At 39.8% G+C, this 26,892-nt stretch overlaps 1 protein-coding gene across 1 annotated transcript in view; it reads right to left on the reverse strand.

Annotated features, from left to right (window-relative positions):
* Positions 1-1,067: 1,067 nt before the first annotated feature.
* The window catches only part of LOC143300055 (protein-lysine N-trimethyltransferase SMYD5-like), a 38,400-nt gene continuing 12,575 nt past the window's right edge, over positions 1,068-26,892 (reverse strand). The window contains exons 3-11 of the mRNA XM_076613613.1: positions 26,227-26,342; positions 24,188-24,257; positions 15,507-15,566; positions 13,260-13,327; positions 10,443-10,549; positions 9,352-9,411; positions 6,908-7,002; positions 5,426-5,496; positions 1,068-2,593 (exon numbers count right to left, since the gene is read on the reverse strand). Coding sequence (XP_076469728.1) covers positions 2,470-2,593; positions 5,426-5,496; positions 6,908-7,002; positions 9,352-9,411; positions 10,443-10,549; positions 13,260-13,327; positions 15,507-15,566; positions 24,188-24,257; positions 26,227-26,342 — 771 coding nt within the window. The 3' untranslated portion in view covers positions 1,068-2,469. The remainder of the gene's footprint in view (positions 2,594-5,425; positions 5,497-6,907; positions 7,003-9,351; positions 9,412-10,442; positions 10,550-13,259; positions 13,328-15,506; positions 15,567-24,187; positions 24,258-26,226; positions 26,343-26,892) is intronic.

A 26,892-nucleotide genomic window follows, 5' to 3' on the forward strand; every position in this document is an offset into this window, starting at 1 on the left:
GCACGGAGTGCATTCATCCAATGCATCAGTAAAAGCCTGATGTTGCCACACATGAAGCGCCGTCTCATGCACACACAAACATGCACCGGGGCACTCTTGATCTGATGAAACGTCCAATCAAGAGGGTTGAGCTTGAGTCAGAAGGGCACAAAATGCCAAGAGCAAAAACGGTCAGGCAAGACAAGTCTGAGACAGTAAGATCAGGTGAAGCTGCCAGCACATTGCACAAGAGGCAAGCCAGTTCTGATCCTGGAACATCAAGTGAAGCTGCCCCCACACAGCGCAAGAAAGCATGCTGCTTTTTCTGCTCATGGAAGGCTGATCGAAAAGTGAGACAGAGGTGCCAGAAATGCAGTCAGCATGTTTGTCCCGACCACATGCAAATTCTTTGCCCTTCCTGTGCGTGCTCAAAGTAAAAACGCTGAACTTGTCAGATCATGAGAATTCTAAAATGCATACATGTTCTTCAGCTATACCAAATGCAGTAAAGATATGGTATTTGGCTCTTATACAATGTCATGACCTAACATGATTCTTGCTTGTTGAGTTCTTTTTTTTGTGTGTGTGTTTCTTACTACTGCTTGGTGTTCTTGATGTTTTGATCTTGTTTGTATTTTTATGTTTCTTTTTTCTTGCTGCTTGAAGCCTAATTGCCTTAGAAATATAGTCTGCATTTCAGGTAACATTCCTTAGTGTCACACATACAGATATGCAACACATACACATACAGTTTACACACACACATACTAACACACAAATTCTGCTGTGATGGAAGCATAAGCGCCACTGTCCGCCATTGTTGCAGGATGGAGCAGTATTTTGAGAACTTCGCCAAAATCGGATTAAAATAACCCTCTTTATTGACATGGGTCCACCTGGACCCACACCGTCTTCGAAGGGATGAACACAAAATTTCCTTCTTTGACGGCCATGGGTCCAGATGGACCCACACCGTCTGTGGAAGGGTGGACATGATTTTCCCTCGTTGAGGGACATGGGTCCACACGGACCCACACCGTCTTCCGTGTATAGTTAATAGTACCGTCGGCAAAGGATAAAGAAGAAAATAAAGAAAAGTTACCTGTAATTTTTAATGTATCCCTCTCTTCAAACAAAACTATACAATGTAATTATAGTTGTAAAAAACTGAAGGAAGCTGATCTCTGACCAAGCACATGGAAAATAAACAGAAAGAAAACTATATATAAAAAAAAAAGAAGAAAAAAAAAGTGTCAATATCTTTTAACCTTCGCTGGCTATCGTGGGTCGTACATGACCCAGAAGGGTACAAAAACGCAAATTTCTCAGCCAATTCTTAATATTTTTCTGCGAAATTTTAGAAATGCTTCCTACACCTAAAAGGCCAACTTTTGCCAAAAAATGAAAAAAATTCATTAATTAGTTAATGAGTAATTAAAGGTGGCGTTTTTTATTCACAAAACTGCCCCTTCCTATCTCTGCGGCTGCCTTCACCTCTACACTCCATCTCGCTCACTACGATCGGCTTCGGATCAACTCTGTTTACACATACCCAGATTCAAACACTCGCCTGTTGGCCGCCGTTCTTTCTCTGTCTCCGGACCTTGCAACTGGAATGAACTTCCTCTTTCGCTTCGTCAAGTCTCCACACTCAGCTCTTTCAAGTTTGGCCTTAAAACCCACCTTCCCAAAATAGCCTCCCTTGCCTGCCTCTTCCTTGTCTTTAATTTCTACAGTTTTAGAGTTATGCATGCGTGTGAATGACTGGTGCGAAAGCGCTTTGATTTGTCTCTGCACAAGATTCAGCACTATATAAATACCATTATTATTATTAACTACACATGAACGCTTGTGTGGGTTCCTTTCGCCTGTCTTCAGCTATAACCCCCTTCCATCCCTTTCTCTAACAGCATGTACCTGTGTGACTGAATATCTTTGTGCGTATATAGGATGCTATGAGTCATCTCTCTCTCGCTGTCTGTCTCTCTCTGTGTCTCAGTCTCTCTCTCTATCTATCTATCTCTGTGTGCATAAGTAGGGTTTGTATGTATGTGCATGTGGTGTTTAAAAGGTATGGGTCGTGGACAACCCACATGAGCTTCCGTGTGTAGTCAAAAGCGACAGCGGTATGGGTCGTGGACGACCCATATGAGCTTCCATGTGTAGTCAAAAGTGACAGCCAGCGAAGGTTAACCATGTCCACTTAAGCTACAGGAGATTACAACATGATTAATTTTCTGTCACATAATGATTTATGATTGTGAAAATACAACTGAAACAGATGCAGCACTGGTATGTCTTTCCATTATGACTTGCACTCTTCTGTACACAAAGGAATCATGAAAAATGCAGGTGGCAGGTTTGATGAAAATTCACGCCTTACCAAAACATGAAGTAACAAAATAATTATAAGAAAAAGAAATTTAAAAAAAACCATTCAGCCCTAAAAACGGTTTTTGAAAGGATCGTTCATGACAAGATGAGCACATTTTAGCTCTCCATTTCCGGTTCCTCAAACATCTCCTCACTGCTCATTTCTTCATCAGTCGTTTCATCTGGACTGTCAGTTTCTCTCAAACACTGAGAGCAACAGCACACAAAGCAATAGGTATTCCTGAAACAACACAGTCAAATCAGATAAAATCATGAGCCACTTCATCCCTCTGCAAAATTAACACGCACACATGGTTTCAGATCAATGCTATCCAGAAATGGGCAGAACGATTGGCAGTGGGTTCCTACATCAAGTACCACAGGCAACTATTACCAAGAGATTTCTAAATCATTAGAAACTACATATATTCTGTAAGTAACCCTAAATCATCAAATGCTGCATGTAAATGTTATAAAATAAGGCGACTGTTAAATTACCAAACACTGCACATATTGAATCTCGGTGATGGCACCTGGTGGGTATAGGGTGGAGATTTTTACGATCTTCCAGGTCGACATATGTGCAGACCTGCTAGTGCCTGAACCCCCATCATGGTATACGCATGCAGAAGATAAAATATGCATGTTAAAGATCCTGTAATCCATGTCAGCATTTGGTGGGTTATGGAAAATGGAACATACCCAGCATGCACACCCCTGAAAACAGAGTATGGCTGCCTACATGGCCGGGTAAATAAACAAAACAGTCATACACGTAAAATGTTACATGTCTGACTGTGTATGTGGGCGTGCCTGAAGTCTGACTGAATGACACAGGAACGAATGATGAGCGCCCAGTGGCAGCTGTCAGTCAGCTCTACCCAGGTAGGCAGCCTGTTCTGCAAATGACCCCGTGTTTGTAAAGCACTTAGAGCTTGGTCTCCCAACTGAGGATAGGTGCAATATAAGAACTCATATCAATCAATCAATATTTTGTAAAGATCTCTAACTCGTCAAACAGCATGCATCACAGTATGATTGTCATGTCCGGCTATGACCGTCAAAACAATAGAGGGGGTAACTGCTGTCCCAACTATCTGGGCTAGATTTTGATGAAAGGGGAGAGTGTCTTAATCCCCACTCTTTCGCCCAAGAGGGCTTTTGGACAGTTGGCGTTGGGATGATGCCCAACAGCCATCTAGCTCCCAGTCTTGCCTCTTAGTTTGAGAGTCATAACCTTCACAAAAGACTAAGCTGTAAATGAATTCCCACTGCTGTGGAACAACCATTGATAACAGCTCTCACTTTGCTGTTGATACAAGTGTCGGCTCACGTCAAAGGTTTTCTAAATCATCGGACACTGCAGATCAATGTTAAGAGGTTACATTCAGGTACCTTCTAAATGATTTTGTTATTGGAAGAGAAACCAGGCCTGATCAGCACACTGGGCCATGCAAAAGTCAGGCATCTGTTTCTTTTATTTTATTTATTTTTTAAACTCTAGCAGATGTGTGTAGCACATTTGGATCTGCTCACACCCTCCAACACCTCCTTGAAGCTGAAACTAAATGGATGTGACACTGCAGGCAGGTGCTAATCATTATACCCATAGACCTGCTTCAATAAGCAGGAAATGCGAGTGCTTTCTACTACCTTGGCCCAGAAGTATGAAACAAGCTGCCCTTCCCAGTCCTCAGCATGGAATTCACAGCTCAGTGAAAAACGCCTGTCAAAAACTCACCTCTCCTGTTCTGCCTAACATCTTGTTGACTGACACCTTGAACTTGTGCTGGTAATGTGCATGCATGTGCCAGTGTGACAGCTTGTGTGTGTGTGTGTGTGTGTGTGTGTGTGTGTTCATCTAAAATGTACATGTGCAGTTATGTTTATGTGGCTATAACTTTTTTTTTAATTGTAAATGCCACTGGCAGACTGCCTAGGAGGTGGGAACATCCATCTGCATGATTATTACTATTACTATCATCATTATTATTACTTTTATCATTATTACCATTATCATTTTTATCATTATCATTACTACCATTTTATCATAATTGACTCACTTCAGTTAACAAAGTGAGTCTATGTTATAACCTGGTGTTCGGTTATCTGTATGTCCATGGTAAACTTTGACAAATTCATTTTTTCTGGAGATACTTTGCCAATACCAATTTGGATTAAACATAGAAGGAAAAAAATCTTCCCAGTCACACCAATAATAGGTTGTAAGTCTTCCAAATCAAGCTGTATTTCTGGATCATTAACAGTTTATTTTGCTGAGGCTCCAGATAACAAAATATTTTTAAAATCTGTCTTCCCAGTTGCCAGAATGTAGGCTATGTTTGGTTAGAAGACAGCATGGCATCGTTTTCCTTGTTCACAATTAAAAGAAAAATACAAATTCTGGACAGAACACATACAATGACACTAACTACACCATCAACTTGTTTACTGCATATAAATATTCTAAAGTTGACATTGAATTCACTGGAATGAACATAAATCAAAATTAAATCAGCTATCATGCTTCAGTCAGCCTGCTGTAGACAGGACTGGTTTGTGCAGATCTGGAGAAATCAGCTACATGTTGTGGTGAGCCTGAGGAGATGGCAATGTCTCCTTTACTGCCAATATTAAAAGAATTTCTTAAACAATCAAGATATATATATATATATATATATATATATAAAACAACAACCATGATTCAAACGGTATTATTACCTTAAATACAATCATATCTTCACTGCGCTAAAAAACCCACATATCTTTGAATATCAAATTGGGTCATACGAAGTCGGATGCACCATAGCACCGTAAGTCTACTTGCATGGTTCGATCCCGCTAGCATGCCTTACTTTTTTTTCTTTTTCTTTTTTTTTTGTTGTCGTCCCAAGCTTATTGATATTCTATACAGAACACATTTTAACGATTTCATAAAATCTCTGCCTTTTTTCTCCTTATGATTCCTTTACTGGATAAAGCATGTATCACAAGGAGTCTTGAAAGCCTTACCTCTATTGCTATCATCATCATTATAATCATTGTTATTACTACTGTTATTATATTATCTTACTCAAGATGTCTTTGTCGACTGTATCGTCCTTGATCCAGGAAACATGGATCCGTGTAGCTGATGCAGATTTCCTGTGGAAGGAAAAAAGAATGATAAAGAAACTTTTAAAAATACATTAAAATAAAATATATATGTCTCCCCCCCAACACACACACACACCCTTGACACAGTAAATGGAACCCTTCTTGATGAAGAATAGAAACAAAATTAAAGTAAAACAGAAACAGGAAGGGTGCAATCACATCACACCACATGGTACAGCACCTCCCTGGGAGACAGACAGAGACAGGAAGGGTGTTTCACATCACACCACATGATACAGCACCTCTCTGGGAGACAGACAGACAGACAGAAACAGGAAGGGTGCATCACATCACACCACATGATACAGCACCTCTCTGGGAGACTGACAGACAGACAGAAACAGGAAGGGTGCATCACATCACACCACATGATACAGCACCTCTCTGGGAGACAGATAGACATCAGACAGAGGCAGGAAGGGTGCATCACATCACACCACATGATACAGCACCTCTCTGGGAGACAGACAGAGGCAGGAAGGGTGCATCACATCACACCACATGATACAGCACCTCTCTGGGAGACAGACAGACAGACAGACAGAGACAGGAAGGGTGTTTCACATCACACCACATGATACAGCACCTCTCTGGGAGACAGAGAGACAGACAGCGACAGGAAGGGTGTTTCACATCACACCACATGATACAGCACCTCTCTGGGAGACAGAGAGACAGACAGAAACAGGAAGGGTGCATCACATCACACCACATGATACAGCACCTCTCTGGGAGACAGACAGACAGACAGAAACAGGAAGGGTGCATCACATCACACCACATGATACAGCACCTCTCTGGGAGACAGACAGACAGACAGAAACAGGAAGGGTGCATCACAACACACCACATGATACAGCACCTCTCTGGGAGACAGACAGACAGACAGAGACAGGAAGGGTGCATCACATCACACCACATGATACAGCACCTCTCTGGGAGACAGACAGACAGACAGACAGAGACAGGAAGGGTGCATCACAACACACCACATGATACAGCACCTCTCTGGGAGACAGACAGACAGACAGAGACAGGAAGGGTGCATCACATCACACCACATGATACAGCACCTCTCTGGGAGACAGACAGAGGCAGGAAGGGTGTGTAACATCACACCACATGATACAGCACCTCTGGGAGACCGACAGACAGACAGGAAGGGTGTGTCACATCACACCACATGATACAGCACCTCTCTGGGAGACAGACAGACAGAGACAGGAAGGGTGTGTCACCCCTCTGGAAGACAGACAGACATCACAGAGACAGGAAGGGTGTGTCACATCACACCACATGATACAGCACCTCTCTGGGAGACAGACAGACAGAGACAGGAAGGGTGTGTCACCCCTCTGGAAGACAGACAGACATCACACAGACAGAGACAGGAAGGTACCTCTCCCAGCTTGATGTCTCTGTTGGCTCTCAGCGTCACCTTCTTATCCTTGTCCACAGAGCTCACTTCCGCATTGGGCCTGCAGCTGTGGTTACCTTACCACATCACACATCACATCTGTCAGCCATGTTGTGCCTTTTGCCCACATCACTTATCGTTCACTTCTCATCAACACACACATCACATAGATACACAGCTAACATCTCACACACACTCACTACATTATCATATAACACACTTCTGACACACATACTACATCATCATACTACACATACACACCATATTATCACATGACAAACTTCTGACACACTTCATTATCACAACACTACAGACACATACACCACATGAACACATCTGATACCACTCACCTCTGAAATACACACACATCACACAGATCACTTCTAACACAATCACAGGATTGAAACACAGACATGGGATCTAATGGATGGTATAGTGATGATATGGATACTTACACTGCAGTAATCATACATCCACTTGATCTTTGCCTTGAATAGAGCCTTAATTAATGGTGAGAGTTTTTAAGGCTGTGTGATAACTGATCTGATATGAGATTACACTTTTCCCCCTTACAAATATGCAGGAAGTGACAAATTTGATCACACAGCAACCCATGATGCTCAGAACTGGAATTATGAATGACAACACAGGAATACTTCATGTAAAAAAAAACAAAAAAACATACACAGAACAGTAATTATGAAAGACAACATAAAAACACTTCCAAAAAAGCCAACAACAACAACAGCAACACAGAACTGTAATTATCAATGACAACACAAGAACATGTCCAGACAAAAAACAAAAACAAAAAACAAAACTACACAGAACTGTAATTATCAATGATAACACAAGAATACGTCCAGAAAAAACGAACGAACAAAAAAACCCCAAAAAAACACAATTACACAGAACTGTAATTATGAATGAAAACACAAGAACACCTTCAGTTAAAAAATACAACAACAAACAGATGACTCAATGACACCTACCATAGAATTGCCACAGCATAAACTTTGTACACAAGGGAAAGGAAATCACAGTGCACACCACATAATCATTGACAGGCCTTAATGAATATGAAAGATGGACGTTGTCATATGACCTGAAAAAAGCTGAGGACACACCTATAACCTGACCGGTCCTGCGCAATCTAATAAAAGAAAAACTAAGAAAAAATGGGTCTCCGGATTTTCACACACTCAATATATTGCAGACCACACCAAGAAATTTACAAACAATACAAGACTTTATTCACTCACACAGACGTACTTGCAAGAGAGACAGCAGTGAGGCCCTAACAGCTATTTCCCTTTATCCCCCCTCCCAACCTTGCTAACCGGCTATTTCAAATCGCCTCATTATTTCAAGCCTTGTTTGTTTGTTTTTTGTTTGTTTGTTTGTTGTTTTTTTTAAACAGGAATGAGAGAACACAAAAATAAATAAATCACATTCACTCAAACACACAACACTCACCCCTCTTGTGCACTGCTCTCACACATGCACACACATCCTCTACCGTCCATGTCTGGTTCACGATGGTCCATACCACAGACAAACCAAGATGCCGGCAACCACTGAGAGTCTTAGTCCTTATGCAGACAGGGCATGCAAAGTGGCAATCTTCATGCGCGGTGGGGACACCTCTGTGACAGACTCCAGAAACTCAGGCACAGGGAAGGCTGCAGATGCCCAGGAAAACGGCGGAGGCTCAGGAAGGTTGGCTGTGTGAATTCAGGACAACCACCACACAGGGAACATGCAGGAATTGTCAGAACACTCTTCAGAGCTCGTGAGGGGAAAAGAAAATAAGGGAGATGAAATCCCTGGAACTGGAACGCAGTTCCAGACCACCTGGTCGGACAAGGAAGTGGCACTGGAGGCCTCAAAACTGAACTGAATCGGAAATCCTCTCAAACTCCAAAATGAAAGGAGCATGATTTAAAAAAAACTCTCCCTGACCGGATACAAATGCCAGTGATCAAAACATCTTCCGCTGCCAACAACAGGTGAGCCTTTTTCATCAAACCTGTAGCTCAGCTTAATAAAGTGCAGGTATACATGTACAGGAAAAAAAACAACCCAGAGCTGACGAGGGAGAGAAGGAACACCCACACATGCACACATACACATGCACATGCACGGGGAAAGGAAGAAAGAAAAAAAAGAAGAAGAAAACCGAAAATCATAATGTATTCGAGTTGTCAAGATGACCCAACTTTCCTCTTTCTTCCGTCACTACAGTGTTGCACGCAACAGACGCCCATGCACACAGACATTGAAACATACAGACACTTAGTTACAGTTTCACTGAAGGGGAAACTGACATGCACACAAACAGGTGCTCACACACACAAATAGTGAATACTTAAAGACATACAAGCATATACACACACATGCCCTCACAGAAATAAGCAAAAACTTACAAGCACTCAGATACGCATAGGTATCTGGTGAGCCTCCACTGTTGATGAAGCGAACTGCAACTGAAACATGGACACACCAGACTTTAGTGAAGACAGATGCAATTTAACGGTGATGTAATAACCTTGTGTCAAAACACTAAACAGGGATGAGTACTGGTTCAGAAATCTAAACCAACATTAACCTTTTAATTCTTTTAAAATCTATTCTGAAGTCAGCACTTGTTTTTACTTTTAACCTGTACAAACCACAACTTCAGGACAAATGCCAACAAAATCATTTAGGATGCTCCCCTTGCTCATAATAAACACTAATTTCATGTAATAATCTACACATCACTTGGACTTCGAAAATAAATGGATTGTAGGCATTTTGCTGTGCTAATTTTGCATTGTAGGGAGAAACAAAATCTAGACCAATAAAACGAGGAAAATGCCAGCCCGAAAACAAAAAAACAACCCAACCCACCTCCACGTGTAAGAGAGAGTGCACAAGGAGGGGGAGAGAGAGAGAATTTTGTTTTTCATTCCATGCATTCATTTTTCTGCTTTGTTTAAAACTTTTCTGAGATGTAGGTAATGCATTGTATTGTGTTACTCTCTTTTGTCACAACAGACTGCTTTGTTTAAAACTTTTCTGAGATGTAGGTAATGTATTGTGTTACTCTTTTTTGTCACAACAGATTTCTCTGTGTGAAATTTGGACTGTTCTTCCCAGGAAGAGTGTGTCACTACTCTGAGAGCACCACCCATTATTTTGTACTTTTTCATGCCTGCAGTTTTTTTTATTTGCTTTTCTATGGAAGTGGATTTTTCTACAGAATTTTGCCAGAGACAACCTTTTTGCTCCCGTGGGTTCTTTTACATGCACTAAGTGCATGCTGCACAAAGGACCTCGGTTTATCGTCCGATCTGAATGACTAGTGTCCAGACCACCACTCAAGGTCTAGGGGTGGGGGAGAAAATATTGGGGACTGTGTCAGGATTTGAACCAGTGCGCTCAGATTCTCTCGCTTCCTAGGCGGACGCGTTACCTCTAGGCCATCACTCCACATAGGGCAGTGTGTGTACAAGAAGTGAGGAATCCCGGTCACCTTTCTCAGCTGCAGCATATGTCTTGTCCACGAACTCTATCAGCTGCTTTCGCTCCTCTTCCGACAGGTCCAGAGCACAGCATTTCTTCAACCATTCTGCGAAGGAACTGCACACACCATCACATGGGTTGTTTTTTTGTAACTTTTTTCAATAATATCCTTCAACAAATAATTATTACAATGTGCAATACAATGTGTATGTTAAAACTAGCAGAATGGACTAATGCTTTTTTTTCTTTGGCATGTGGTGTAGTGTGCATGCATACACATGTTTGGGTGAGTACAGTATATATATATATATATATATATATATATATAGAGAGAGAGAGAGAGAGAGAGAGAGAGGTTGATAATGAGAATGTTTGATGGAATGTGTCACTACTGTACTCACCCAAACATGTGTATGCATGCACACTAAACCATACATAACAAACCCAGACAAAATCATCATGCCTAAGAAAAAAAAAAAGCATTAGTCCATTCTGCTAGTTTTATATGTGTATGTGTGTGTGTGTGTGTGAGACGCAACACTCAATAACATCTAAGCAGATGCCTGACCAGTAGTGTGACCCAAATCGCTTAGTCAGGCCTCAAGGGGAAAAAAAACAACAAGATACATAAAGAGAAAATGGGTAAGTCATTAAGGTAATGAATAAATAATAAAATATACAAAAGTATTAAATAATGAAATAAAATAAAACAAATAAACACTGAGATAAAGAAATAAAGTTTTGAAAAAGATGCAGAAAGAAAAGAAGATGAATAATAATATGAACAACAGTAATTATAGTATTAACCTTTATCCCACTGAAGGCTATGCCCTTCAATTGTAGGGGTTCGCCACTGAGAATCACACAAAGTCATAATGTTTACACAAGGTGAAAGGTCAGTCCTTTACCATCAGCCTCGATATCATATTGCGTTTGTTTATGAACAGGATGTGTTATTTTCACCATGCGTTTTGATACTCGCTATGGACGCTCAACCAATACTTCTAATGGAATTTGTGCTTCATATCAGTATACGCTGTAAATATTATTATGGATGAAGTCCAAACTCTCAGTTCTCTGCCGACAGTGAATCAGGGGAGGAATTTGATGGTAGTGTTCATTTGCAAACTGACGAAACTGACACTGGCAGCGCTGACGAAGATGAAGAAGACTGTGATGGAAAATGCAGCTTGTTATGATTTTCACAATAATTATTTACAATATGCAACAATCTATGTGCATTATAAAGAATAACTCAACAAGGCTGACTGAGCGGTTCCAAAGACATAGTAGTTTGAGTACAGCAACCCCCATGTGTCGCAGTTGATCTCTTGCACAGGCAGTTTCTGGTACTCTGACCTAGTTTTACACTGGGCAGGCTCACCGACAGAGAACTGGGGTAAGGGTTAAAGTTTACCACGGTCACACAGCCATACATAGACACACGCATACAAAGAAAACCGGGTTATTACATAGGCTTCATTTTTCACACATGTGAGTCAAAAGGTAAACTAAGATGTAAATAGAGACTGAGAATATGAAATAAAAAGAAAGAAACTGTGGTGGAGAGAGAGAGATCAACTGGGAGACAAATAGAAAGAGATGTGTTTTATTGTGATTTGTAAACCAAAAAACTTGTTGAGCATGTCAACATGGCTGCAAAGACATATCCTAGTGAAGAAGGTTTGGAGAAATACTTCTGATCTGCACTTTGACAGCAAATGAAAAAATGACAATGAACACAGTGTTGAGAATGACAGTAATGTTGTTGTTGATCGACTGAAGAGATTCTCATTCTGGTTGTTCTGAAAAGGATGACATGACACCCTGCCAAGTACATCAACATGCAGGGTGCATGGTCATGCTGCAAGTCCACAGAGGAAAAAAAACAAAAACAAAAAACCCTCTTTTTTTCTTCTTCTCCTTAAAAAAACAACAACAAAAAAACCCTCAAAGGCTTCTACTTATTTAGTTATTTTTCTCCCTTGCATTGAAGGTTGTATTTCTCATATTGAATCATCATCATCAACATCAGTATTTTGTACTGATCATACTTATCACTGTAGATGATAGACACCATTAAGTTAACACAATAAACTATTGCAAAGTACCACAGCGAAAATTAATTAAAAAGGGTATTTCTACTTTGTAACAAAATGCAAATAATTAAATAAAAGTTTTTTTAAAAAGAAATATGAAAAAAGGACCGTGAGCAAATAACTAAACCAATAAATAAAAAAACAAAAAACAAAAACAAAAAAAACTACTCATACACACACAAAAATATAAATATATATCTGTAGAAAGCTTCTATTTATCATGACCCCACCCCCCAGATAAAGGCTTCATGACAAAATATTTTATACAGCCTGGTCACCTTTTGTAATATTCATCTACTGTATAAGAATAATAGTGTGTGTGTGTGTGTGTGTGTGTGTGTGTGTGTGTTCAGAACAACATGAAAGTAAAGGATGACACAAAATTACACTTGGTTATTGTGTCCAATACATTTGCAAGTATTTTAGTACCATTTCGACCCATAAAATACAGACACTTCAGTTTTCATCAATTTTCTTTTTCAAAGTATCTTGTGCATTTTATTCCTAAAAAATCTTGGTTATCTTCCAATGACTGGGAGTTATCTCATCCTCAATGTTCAACACTAGGTAATCAGTTTCTCTATTCATTTTCCTTAAGTAATACACACACCAGTACTCCTATATATTTTTCAGCATTATTTTCACTTCTTGGATTGGTGATTTGCTTTTTTTGAACAATTTCAACAACACATTAAATTATTAAAAATCAATATAATAGCTATTCTTACCTCATCCCGATGCCCAGTCCATTTGTATGAAGCACCGCCATGGCCTCCAAACGCTCAGGTGTCTCCCACTGAAATAAACAATATGAACTTTTTTTCTTTCTTTCAACTCCAAAAGAAATTATGCTCATGCACACATAAGACATGAAAACAGAAGCAACAAACTTCCTTCTACATGAGTAGGCTACAACTCTCACATTCACTTGTATGTACACGAGTGGGCTTTTACGTGAATGACTGTTTTTATCCTGCAACGTAGGCAGCCATAGTCTGTTTTGGGGGTGTGCATGCTGGGTATGTTCTTGTTTCAATAACACACTTAATGCTGAAATGGATTACAGGGTCTTTAACATGTGTATTTGTTCTACTTGCGTATACACATGAAGGGGTTTCAGGCACAAGCAGGTCTGCACTAATGTTGACCTGGGAGATCAGAAAAACCTCCACACTTTACCCACCAGGTGCTGTTACTGTGATTCGAACCCGGAAGCAACAAACAATACTGTTGATCATTCAGTTATTCATGTAGGTGGGGAAGGGGGGGGGGGGGGGGAGCAAGACACTGGTGTCAATCTTCAGAAGAGACATCCACCTTTTTATGTGTGGATCAACAGTCCACAACATGATTCATATCCCTACATCTGAATCTTGTCTCCACCTTCATCTTCACTGAAAACTCGTTTCAAAACCTGTGTGTAGGCACTCTCTGTTTCCTATTTCTGCTCCCCATGCCTGCCCAGCCACTCTGCATGTATGAGTAATAAGAGAAGGGAGGTGAGAGGGGAAAGGGAAGAGACAGCAAGAGGGAAAGAATGGCCATGAGTGGTTCAAGTAATCTGTAACATTTTCTTTCCATTTTCATGCAAAGCACCCCAAGTTCTTAGATAGAAAGGGCGCGATACAAATGAACATCATTATTGCTTATCATTATTACCATTATCATCATCATATTCTATGCAGTATGGCAAAGCCTGTGAACTGTTTGCTGTTGTTGTTGTCTGATCAGCTTCTGATCCATTCTGTGTCCTTGCCCCAAAATCACAAACACTCCACAATCGGCCACCACTCTGTCTCTGGTGTCTTGAGACCACACTTAGCTGCTCTTTAAGTCTGGCCTTAAAACTTATGAAACAGCTCTCCCCTTCTTTCCGTTACATGACCAATATCGTACTTAGCTCTTTAAGTCTGGCCTTAAAACTTATGAAATAGCTCTCCCCTTCTTTCCGTTACATGACCAACATCGCACTTAGCTCTTTAAGTCTGGCTTTAAAACTTATGAAATAGCTCTCCCCTTCTTCTTTCTGTCACATGACCAACATCGCACTTAGCTCTTTAAGTCTGGCCTTAAAACTTATGAAATAGCTCTCCCCTTTTTTTCCGTTACATGACCAACATCGCACTTAGCTCTTTAAGTCTGGCCTTAAAACTTATGAAATAGCTCTACCCTTCTTCTTTCCGTTACATGACCAACATCGCACTTAGCTCTTTAAGTCTGGCCTTAAAACTTATGAAATAGCTCTACCCTTCTTCTTTCCGTTACATGACCAACATCGACTTCCTGATGACTGTTGTGCATGATGCATGCTGGGTATTTTTGTGTCTCCATAACCCACTGAACACTGACATGGATAACAGGATCTTTAACATGCATATATGGTATTTGATCTTCTGTGTGCATAAACACACCAATGGGGTTCAGGCACTAGCAGGTCTGCACATATTTTGACCTGGGAGATCAGAAAAATCTCCACCCTTCACCCACCAGGCACGGTTACCAAGGTTCAAACCCAGGATCCTCAAATTGAAAGTCCAACGCTATAACCACTGGGCTACTGCACCCTCATTCATCCCTCTGAATCAGACTAAATCAAGAGTGTGAATGGTTGGTGTGAAAACGCTTTGATTCGTCCATGGACAAGATTACCTCTTTTGCTGCCTTAGGTGACTTTGCTCGACTAGACAGTTCACCACCATAGGCAACTTTAGTCGACACTGAGAGGTCATGTTAAAAGGACGGTTTTTCACACTGTAATAAAGCTTGACAGCTGCCACAAATTTTCTCATGCAATAGGAAATTGGCCAACTGAGTGTAGAGTTTACAATGTTTGGTACTGGGAAGTGTTTTTTACAATATTTGTCCTGGCGAAGGGAGTGTTTTTCAAACAGAAACTCAGTGGCCAAAGAGTTAAGCACTACATAAATAGCTTTATCATCATCATTATAATCATCATTATCTGTGCAGACACCAACCTGTTTTTTAAGGTAGTCCACTGCCTTTCTAACTGACTGCTGAAGGATTTCCATCTGTGTCTGAAAAAAAAAAAAATCAACAAAACATCAACAACTACCTACCTACACACACACACTCACACTACCTCACACACACATTTGGGGGGGGGGGGGGGGGGGGGGTATTTTTTGTATTTCTTTTTACCACAACATATTTCTCTGTGTGAAATTCAGGCTGCTCTCCCCAGGGAGAGCGCATTGCTACACTACAGCGCCACCCATTTTTTGTATTTTTTCCTGTGTGCAGTTTTATTTGTTTTTGTTATTGAAGTGGATTTTTCTACAGAATTTTGCCAGAAACAACCCTTTTATGTGCGCTAAGTGCACGCTGCACACGGAACCTCGGTTTATCATCTCATCCAAATGACTAGCGTCCAGACCACCACTCAAGGTCTAGTGGAGGGGTAGAAAACATCGGCGGCTGAGCATGGTCAGATTCTCTCGCTTCCTAGGTGGACGCGTTATCTCTAGGCCATGCACACACACATATATTCCAAAACCATTTGAACTGAAAATGCTGGTTTCAATGCAATAGGTTACACTCAACATGATGGAAATCTAATCGAATATTCTATTTCCCTATATACCAGTTTCCCAACTAACAAGTGTGATATCTGGAACTTGCATATGTTTGAATTATATAATGCTATGAGCTAATAATAGTCTCACTGACTGAATTATATAATGCTATGAGCTAATAACAGTCTCACTGACCTTTCCACTGTCAAAGGCAAGCTGCAACTCATCAATGCTGATACTGTTGATGCATGTGTGTGTACACAACGAAGCCATTTTGGACAAAATTTGATACATTAAACTCAAGAAATCATAAATCGCAAAGTATGTGGTTTTACAAATCTTACCTTTCTGAATTCTGTGTCTGAACAAGAAACTCACAAAAATCAACTAGAGAAGCAGAATGAAAAAACCACACCAAAAACCCCCCAAAAAAAAACCCCTCTTACAATGTTTTTTTTCCACACAATTTTTTTTTTTTTAATAAGAACATTACTGATCTAAATGAAAATCAAGGGAAAATGTTGATGCAACAAATCAGTTCAGCAATGCTGTATATTATGTAGTGGCTGCTCTAAAGTGAAATTGTTTATAGCAAAATTGCTTTTTCATTTATTTTCACTTTCTTTTTCTGACTCATGTTCTGCATGGAAAGAAGAGATATCTTTTGATGAAAACATGTCTAAACTGTGCAAAAGGTTGTGAGAATGTGATGAGTAAATGTGAGATATTAGGTATATAATAATCTCAAGCATATCGTTAAGGGCAACAATGGGTCCCCCCTGAGGAATGTTTGCACAGCACTTTGTCCCAAGGGAGACTGTTTTGTGGTCCCCTTAAGGTTTGCATTTGTGGTTCATTGTCAACGAATCTGGCCCCAAGTATCTTTCTGAACTCATCCATATCTTTCACTCCTACGACACTACAATTGCACAATCGGGAAATATCAACCACCTTGTTATTTTGTACAATTGGATCTGTCAATGTAAACAATATGTTTGAAAACACTGCCCAGTACTGTAAAGGGGGACATTGGACAGTCTTCATGAATTATATACCTTTAAGTAACCAGTACATTTTGGGGAATTTCTTGTAAATGGCATGGGTTATCTTTAAAAGCAGTTATGGCAGAAATTGATTCGATACAAATGTTAAGTTAAAGAGAGAATCCTTCAGAAGTTCACTCGTTTTGCTGTTTGTTAAAACCAAACGATCCATATATATATTTTTGACAAATCCATATTAGAGGGTTACAAGGCAGAGACAGCCCTCTACATGTCGCCCTAATGGTGAATTAATTCTTATAAAACTTACATTGATAAAGAATGACTTTTGCTTATCAAACTTATTTCCGTTGTGTTTACACATGAATGTTCTAACTAATAGGAAACATATGATGTTATTACATTTTTTTCCCCCTATGTAATAATATAAATAAGCGAAAAAAAATGTTACAAGAGCTCGATGAACAGGGAGATGAGGGTTTTGCTCGGAAAATTCCTGAAGAAAAATCGACTGTGATAGTTAAACATACACTTGCACACACACTAAAAACAGAAACATATCCAGGTGGCGCTGCACTGTGAGGACACACTCTCTCCTCGGGGAGAGCAGCTCAGATTTCATACAGTGAAATCTGTTGTGACAAAAAGTAATACAATACAGTCACACATTCTTGTGCAATTGTTAAAAAGAAAAGAAAAAAACAACAACAAAACTCTTTAGATACACACAAAGTCTCATGCACAGATTGTGTGCCAGAAGGTGGCAGAGTGGGTAAGATGAATATCTGCCTAATCAATCTTCGTGGGGGTCTCTGGCTTGAATCCTAGTCTCGCCCTTTCTCTCATGTTTGACTGGAAAATCAAACTGAGCATCTAGTTATTCAGATGAGACGATAAACCAAGCTCTTGTGTGCAGCAAACACTAGGCAAACTGAAAAAGAACTCCTGGTAACATTAAAACTGTTCCCTGGCAAAATTCTGTTAGAGAAATCCATTCTGATATGTACACATATGCAAGCCCTCAAGGCTTGACCGAGCATGTTGGGTCGTGCTGCTAGTCAGGCATCTGCCTAGCAGATGTGGATTTGTCCAAACACAGGAACTGAAACAAGAACCGTGTGAGACACCCACCCACACATACAACCACACAGTAGGCTTAAAGCACAGATGACCTTGAACTGTGGTCCCGAAGACCTTGAACTGTGGTCCCAGCATTTTGTGAACAATGTCCTCATTCTCATTGACAGTGGTGTGGGCAAACTGTGAAAATGTTTGCAACACAGCATCTCGATCGGCACTCTGCACCCACAGACACAATCATTTCAGCATTCCCCCTCTGTCAAGGTCAAATTCCACAGACCCGCCAAAATAATGCCAAATTTGCTGGTGAAGAACCCATACGAAATTTGCATGGAAAGAAAAAAAAAGCTGTCCATCCACTGATAGGAAATTTATATATATATATATATCTGTTTTGACTGAAACTGTAGTGCCAGGACAGTCAAAGCAAGCACTCTGTGTAGAAAATGAGAGAGCTTTGCATGCAGTCCTGTTGTGATGGAGGAAGACCTGATATGCCAAGCAAAGAGTAAGCAACCATTTTGGGTGAATGGCATTTTGAAGCTCAGGCAGCAGCTGAGCACTTGCAGCAACCTGATCTGGGAGCTTGGTTCTGACGGAGGTCTCTTCAAGGTACACTAAAGGCCTGATCAGCATGCTGGGTTGATGCAGAGGTCAGGCATCTTTATCCCTCTCTCTTTTTTTTTTTCATATAAACTTAAAAACAGATGTGGCATATCACGTATGGACCTAACTGCAAGCTTTGACACCTTGAAACTGAAACTACCAAAGCCGAGAAGGGATCTGCCCTAGGATTGGTAAAATCTGCACGCAATGTCAAATGTTTAGCTTCCTTGTGTCAAAGAAATGTTCTGCAGCCAACTTCATATTAAGTCTGTGTGAAACTGCGGACTATGAGTTTACGCAATGACAAAAAGGTTGATGCTTTTTTTTTTCTCTTTCAATGCAAATTTCACGATGTTTTTTTCGGGTCTATGGGATTTCACCTTTACCCAACCACAACATGTGAGCCCACTTGGGTTTGGTACTGTTGCAGCAGTGGACCAGAAAACCTTTGGACCAATGGACCAGAACAAAAAGTGACAATCAAATGGGAGGTAACTGACAGGCAACTTCCTAGAGCACTGACTGGATGAGCATTACCGTGATTTCACTGACACATCATAACATCACATAACTCGCATCGGACACATACCACATTATGACAACACATAGCTCACATCTGACACATACCCCATTATGACATCACATAGCTCACATCTGACACACACCACATTATGACATCACATAGCTCACATCTGACACACACCACATTATGACATCACATAGCTCACATCTGATACACACCAAGTTATAATATCACACAGCTCACATCTGATCAACACACATAACATCACACAGCTCACATCTGATCAACACACACATAACATCACAGCTCACATCTGATCAACACACATTATAACATCACACAGCTCACATCTGATCAACACACATTATAACATCACACAGCTCACATCTGATCAAACAACACACATTATAACATCACACAGCTCACATCTGATCAAAACACATTATAACATCACACAGCTCACATCTGATCAACACACACATTATAACATCACACAGATCACATCTGATCAACACACATTTATATAGCGCTGAATCTTGTGCAGAGACAAATCTCACACACACAAACGCACACACACACACACATTATTACATCACATAGCTCACATCTGACACATATGAGTCATCACATTATGACATCACTTTGCTCACATCTGACACCCTGCCCCCCAATTATGACATCATATTGCTCACATCTGACACACATCACATAATGAGATTACATAGCTCACATCTGACACACACGCATACATAATGAAATCACATAGCTCACATCTGACACCCCGCCACCCCAATTATGACATCATATAGCTCACATCTGACACACATCACATAATGACATCACATAGCTCACATCTAACACACACATCACATAATGACATTACATAGCTCACATCTCACACACATACATAATGACTTCACATAGCTCACATCTCACACACACATATATATAATGACATTACATAGCTCACATCTGACACACACACACACACATACATAATGACATCACAAAGCTCACATCTGACACATACACACACAATGACATCACATAGCTCACATATGACACACACACATCACATAATGACATCACATAGCTGACACCGGACACACACATATCACGTAATGATATCACATAGCTCACAACTGACACACCACATTTAGTCATTATGACATCACATAGCTGACATCTGACACACACACACACCACATTATCAATGTCATGGAAAACGTGCCCGGCTGCAATGCATGGAACCCACCTGAGCTGATCCCCACCTTTTTCATTTTTTTTCCTTTCAAATCGTCACTATCAATACCTTTGTGACATTACCTTTCTACTCCACCTAGCTCATCCAACTGACAGTTTTTATCATTCAACAAAGAAAGAAACACCATTTGTTTGGAAAAAAAAAAAAAAAGAGAGAGAAAAAAAGGAGAATTTCTTCAGTTGTCTGTTTCAGCTTTATACATAAACATTCTATCCACTGTTCCATTCTGGTCCACTGTTGCAAAGTCACCAAACCCTCAAGGGCTGAACACAGCTGTGTGTGATTGGTAAGCTTCTAGAAATATCTCTCGCCCACATACAAATGGACTGAATGAAAACAGCTATATTATTAGTAGTATTAGCATTATGAGCAATTATGGCTAATGTTGAAAATGAGCCCTAGGCATTTACAAAAAGAACATATATGTAAATATTTAAAAAAAAGGAAAAACTGAACATTACTAAAAATTATTCATTCAAATATACAACCAACAATTTCTGAAACTATCATAACTCACTCACTCACTAATAGTCATTTCAGTTCATACTGGAAGGGGATAAGCTGCTGAGAATTATTCAGGAGGCAAAAAGGTGGGTCTTCAGACTGGATTTGAAAGATTACAGCAAAGATGAGTAACGGAGAGGCTATATCCAGTCAAAACCATATCGTCCCACCTCTGACAGATGAAAGATAGCTAACACTACTGTACAATTTCTTTAGACAAACAGGCCAATAGCAAGCAAAATAAAACATATAAAAAACAAGAGAGGCAAGGCCTTCAAGACTCACTTGTGATACACTTAAAAAAAAAAAAATCTAATCATTAAAATGTGTTCCGTATTTGTTATTATAAAGCTTCAGGTTAAAAAAAAGAAAGAAAAAAAAAAGAAAAAAGAAAAAAAGAAGAACAGTCCTAACCAGATTCGAACCCCGCATGTTCGGGTGAGAAGAAACTGTCTTACCCATTACACTATCGTGGCTCCTTAACTGATATTCTAAAATTTGATATTTAAACATACTTTTTTAAAGGGCGATAAATCGATTGCGGTATTCGCAGTGAGAACGCTGTATAAATCATATTATTCTGGTGTGTCTTGGGCATTCCAAAAATCTTTAAGGGCAATAAAAAAAATTCTTTTTAAGTAAAGGAGACGTGGCTATCGCTGCAATCACACTGCAACATTTAGCTGTTTTCTCTAGATCTAGATAGATGTACAAGTTTAGTTACACCCGCCGGGAATGTAGTACAACACGGTCATCGATTCAATTTCTCTTTTCTGTTCATTGTAGTTTTATAGTTTTAAAGTTGATATGAAAATTGAGTATTTTGTTAAACTAATAACATGTAGAGCCAAGTACAAGTACTTCTAAACGTCATATGAAGTGAAAAGGACTTCATTTTGAGAAAAGTCAAGACTGGGAATTTTTTCGTTTCATCAATTCAAGGGTATTAACTCGCATGGTTTACAATTTTTAACTGTGAATTCCAACTGATTCTGTGGATATTTTTATGGAAGTTTGGTGCATACTCCAGTGAGTGATGAGGCATTCACAAATCTTTCTCTGAATAAATATTTAACAGTCTCCTTCAACTTTCCATCACATGTTATTGTGTATTGTCGATTGAATATAGGATTGAACGGGCAGGTCAACAACTTGAAACAAAATGGCGTCGTTCGCGTTCGGAAAGAATATGAGCATGCACTTTGAATGTGTATAAATATGTGTACGCAATTGATTTTTGCCCTGACCTTCAGGGCTCAGCCAATAGATCTATAAAGTCCACTCGTCGTATTGATTTTAGTATTTTCCAAAAAAGACCACTTGGGCGAATGAACATAGTGAAAGACCTGGACACTGGGAGTAAAACACACAAGCTTTTTATGTACTGAGTATAATTTCAAAATGTAATGTTTAAGATGAGAAAGATCAGCAAATTAAGTCCCCTAGCATTAATTACAAATTAATTTCCCTTTTTTACTATCTGCACCAAAACGTTTGCAAAAGAAATATAGCTTCCATGCTTAGCAAAAGAAGTTCCTGTTTGAACAAAAAATGATAATGACTGCTCTTGTTGTTGTGTTGGAATATCAGATCAAAGTGCCAAGTTTGGAGAAGTTTACCATGGACACACAGACACACACACACACACAGACAACTGAACACCGGGTTAAAACATAGACTCACTTTGTTTACACAAGTGAGTTAATGATTAAGGAAATAATGAAGGAAGAAATGAAATATGAAAACGAGCATATTAAAAATCCACAAGGCAAGCAACAAAAGAACAAAAAAGAAAAAAAGAGGGGTGGGAGGTGGGGGGAGGATGGGGGACAAAAATTTTAAAAAGTTGTGTTTTTTTTAAATCTAGCAAACCATGTTAAACAACAGCAACAAAAACTGCATGCCACACTAAACCTTTACTGTACAATACGTAACTACAGATATAACATGTTACATAATAATGTAAAAAGTGTTATCTCACCTGTTAAATATAATGTACTTATAATGAAAAAAAAATGATAATGTGCCTAATCAAATAAGTTTTGCTCTAAGCACTTCACAAATAAAGTCAAAAACACTTAAAACTAGTCAAATAAAAATAAGCATATGCTGTCAATAGACTGAAACAATCCACTCACACACTCCAATGAGCATGCACACCATAAAAAAGAAATTAAAACTAGTAAAATAAAAATCAATATATGCTGTCAATAGACTAAAACAATCCACACACACACTCACACACAAAAACAAACAAACAAAACAATCCATACACACACAAGTTTAGACAATCAAGTATTGCACATCAGTATGAACAAATCAAAACACCCAACAAATAAATCCATGTTTTTCAGTAAAATGCACACACACACACACACATACATGCACACAACATATATAAAACCAATAAATCAATATCAAAACCTATGTAAACTATCAAAAACAATGTTTTTGTAAAGAATAAGAATAATAAAAAGTCATAATATGCTCATGTATATTAACGCTTGCCCATGCACCTCCCCACCACCACTACCATTCCCCACCACCACCATCATAAAATGCATGTCTGCATGCCTGTGTTAATTTGTTCTGCAGAAGCTGATTTTTGTATTTGTGTCATCTGCAAATGTGCTGTGTGATTATGCATCATGCATTCTGTCATCTGTTGGGTATGAACCAATGGTTATGCAACCATGTAATCAGTATTCTCTCACCTGTTGGGCAGAATGTATTGTGTAATAATGTATTCAATATTCTCTCACCTGTTGGGTAGTATGTGTTATGGAATAATGTATTCAGTATTATCTCACATGTAGGACAGAATGTGTTATGTATAATGTATTCAAGATTATCTCACATGTAGGACAGAATGTGTAATGTAATATTGTATTCAGTATTCTCTCACGTGTAGGACAGAATGTGTTATGTAATAATGTATTCAGAATTCTCTCACATGTAGGACAGAATGTGTTATGTAATAATGTATTCAGTATTCTCTCACATGTAGGACAGAATATGTTATGTAATAATGTAATCAGTGTTCTTTCACAAGTTGGACAGAAAGTGTTATGCAATAATGTAATCAGTGCTCTTTCACCTGTTGGGCAGAAAGCATTATGTAATCACGCATCTAGTGTTCTCTCACCTTTCCACCGACAGCAGGCATATTAATGAAACGTATCAACTTTGATACCTCTGGGGGATGAAACAAGTCCCTGCAAACCACATGCATGCACACACACACAAACACACACACACACACACAGATATGAATCAAAATGGTATTTTCTGTTTCCAATACCTTTTGTGTGCTTATACTATGCTGATTATCTCTCAGTGGTAGAGCATCCCTGCATACCTTCTCTACCCCCCAAACAAATCCCACACCAGCCAGTATTTTCTTTTTTCTGCCACTCTACTAGACCTTGAGTGGTGGTCTGGACAGTTGTTACTCAGATGAGATGGTAAACTGAGGTCCCATGTGTCCCATGCACTCAGTGCATATAAAAGAACCCACAACAACAAAATTCTGTAGAAAAAGTGGTGCCACACTTTTATGACACACTCTCCTGGTGAGAGCAGCCTGACTTCCACATACAGAAATGTGCTGTGACAAAAGAGTTACACAATACAATGCAAACAGGTGCCATGGTCAAATACTTAAGAGCACTGGATTCTCACCAGTTTCCGGCATTCAATCCCTGTCACACCTGCTGGGGTCTACCTGATCAACATAACTGCAGACCTGCTAGTGCCTGAACCGCCTTCATGTATAAAATTATACACATGCAGAAAGTCAAATACGCATATTAAAGATCATGTAATCCATGTGAACATTTGATGCATTATGGAAACAAGAACACATCTGGCATGCACCCCCATCCCCCCACTCTGAAAATGGAGCATGACCACCTACATGGCAGGGGTAAAAAATTGGTCATATACGTAAAAGCCCACTCGTGTATACGATTATGAGTGAACATATCCAGCATGCACACCCATGAAAACTGTATGGCTGCCTACTTGCCGGGTAAAATAAACAAAAATGGTCATATGCGTAACATGTTACATGTCTGTGTGTGTGTGTGTGTGTGTGTGTGTGTGTGTGTGTGTGTGTGTGTGACTGAAACCTGATTTGAATGACACAGAAAACAAATTAGCACCCAATGACAGTTGGCCCTACCAAGATAGGCAGACTGTTTTGCAAATGACAATGTTTGTAAAGCACTTAGAACTTGGTCTCTGACAAAGGATATGAGCTACATTTCTCTTTGGAGATAATAAAGTATTCCGTATATATAACTATGTATATTATCATCATAATCACAATACATACTGGTGATTGAAGAGACCTTCAACCTCCCCAAAAGCCCCATAACTATGCATATCATCATCACCAAATCACAATATATACTAGTGATTGTAGAGACCTTCAACCTCCTGAAAAGCCCCATAACTATGCAGTATCATCATCATCATCACAATACATTCTGGTGATTGTAGAGACCTTTAATCCCCCAAAAGCCCCATAACTATGCAATATCATATTCATCATCACAATACATTCTGGTGATTGTAGAGACCTTTAATCCCCCCACCCCACCCACCCAAAAAGCCCCATAACTATGCATATCATCATCACCAAATCACAATATATACTAGTGATTGTAGAGACCTTCAACCTCCCCAAAAGCCCCATAACTATGTATATCATCATCATCATCATCACAATACATACTGGTGATTGTAGAGACCTTTAATCCCCCCCCCCCCCCAAAAAAAAAGCCCCATAACTATGCATATCATCATCACCAAATCACAATATATACTAGTGATTGTAGAGACCTTCAACCTCCCCAAAAGCCCCATAACTATGCAATATCATCATCATCATCACAATACATACTGGTGATTGTAGAAACCTTTAATCCCCCAAAAGCCCCATAACTATGCATATCATCATCATCATTATATACCGGTGATTGTAGAGACCTTTCATCCCCCGAAAGCCCCATAACTATGCAAATCATCATCATAATCACAATATATACTGGTGATTGTACTATTTCATTTTGAAGAGACCTTCAATCCCCCCCCCCCTCCCCCACCACCCTTGCCCCCAAAACCCCATCCTGCACATCACCCCCCCCCCCCCCTTTCCAGCATACCTGGCCCTGTACTCACCTCCAAGTCTCTTTAGGGTGCTCTGGGTCGTTTTTTACAGCCTCCATGTCCAAGCACAACTTTGAGTGGTTCCTTGTCCAGCTTTCCCCCCAACACTTCTCACTACAGAAGACCTCCTGCATAAAGTGATAAACACTTTCAGTTTATTTCTCACAATCATCATGATCATAACAATAATAATAAGAAAAACAACAACACTACAACAACAATAACTATACTACAAACTAATAGGAGGAGTTTGCATTATACTCCATGTTTGGTGTTACATATACTTACCATGTCAAACTGATGCAAACTAGGCCTATTGGTTTGCTCTGCTTGGCCAAATTTCGCACGGCTAACAGTGAAAAGACGGGCCCGCCCGCTCTCAGCCAATCAAACGCCTCTAAAAGCTATAAGCGCTGAATCATTCCGTGGCCACTGAAGAAAATGCCCCAGGAGAACCACGGCGGAGACGCGGGGACAGACGGGCGGGCATTCGAGTTTGACATGGTAAGTATATGTAACACCAAACATGGAGTATAATACAAACTCCTCCTTTTGGTGTCATATACTGTACCATGTCAAACTGATGCAGAATTTAAAGCAAATGGAGGAGGGCAACGCCTACTGGTTCGTATGGGGAGCCCTTGTAACTGAGACGGCAGTGTTAGCCGCGACAAAGGA

This window comes from Babylonia areolata, chromosome 2 (assembly GCF_041734735.1).
Source record: "Babylonia areolata isolate BAREFJ2019XMU chromosome 2, ASM4173473v1, whole genome shotgun sequence".
Lineage (NCBI taxonomy): Eukaryota > Metazoa > Mollusca > Gastropoda > Neogastropoda > Buccinidae > Babylonia > Babylonia areolata.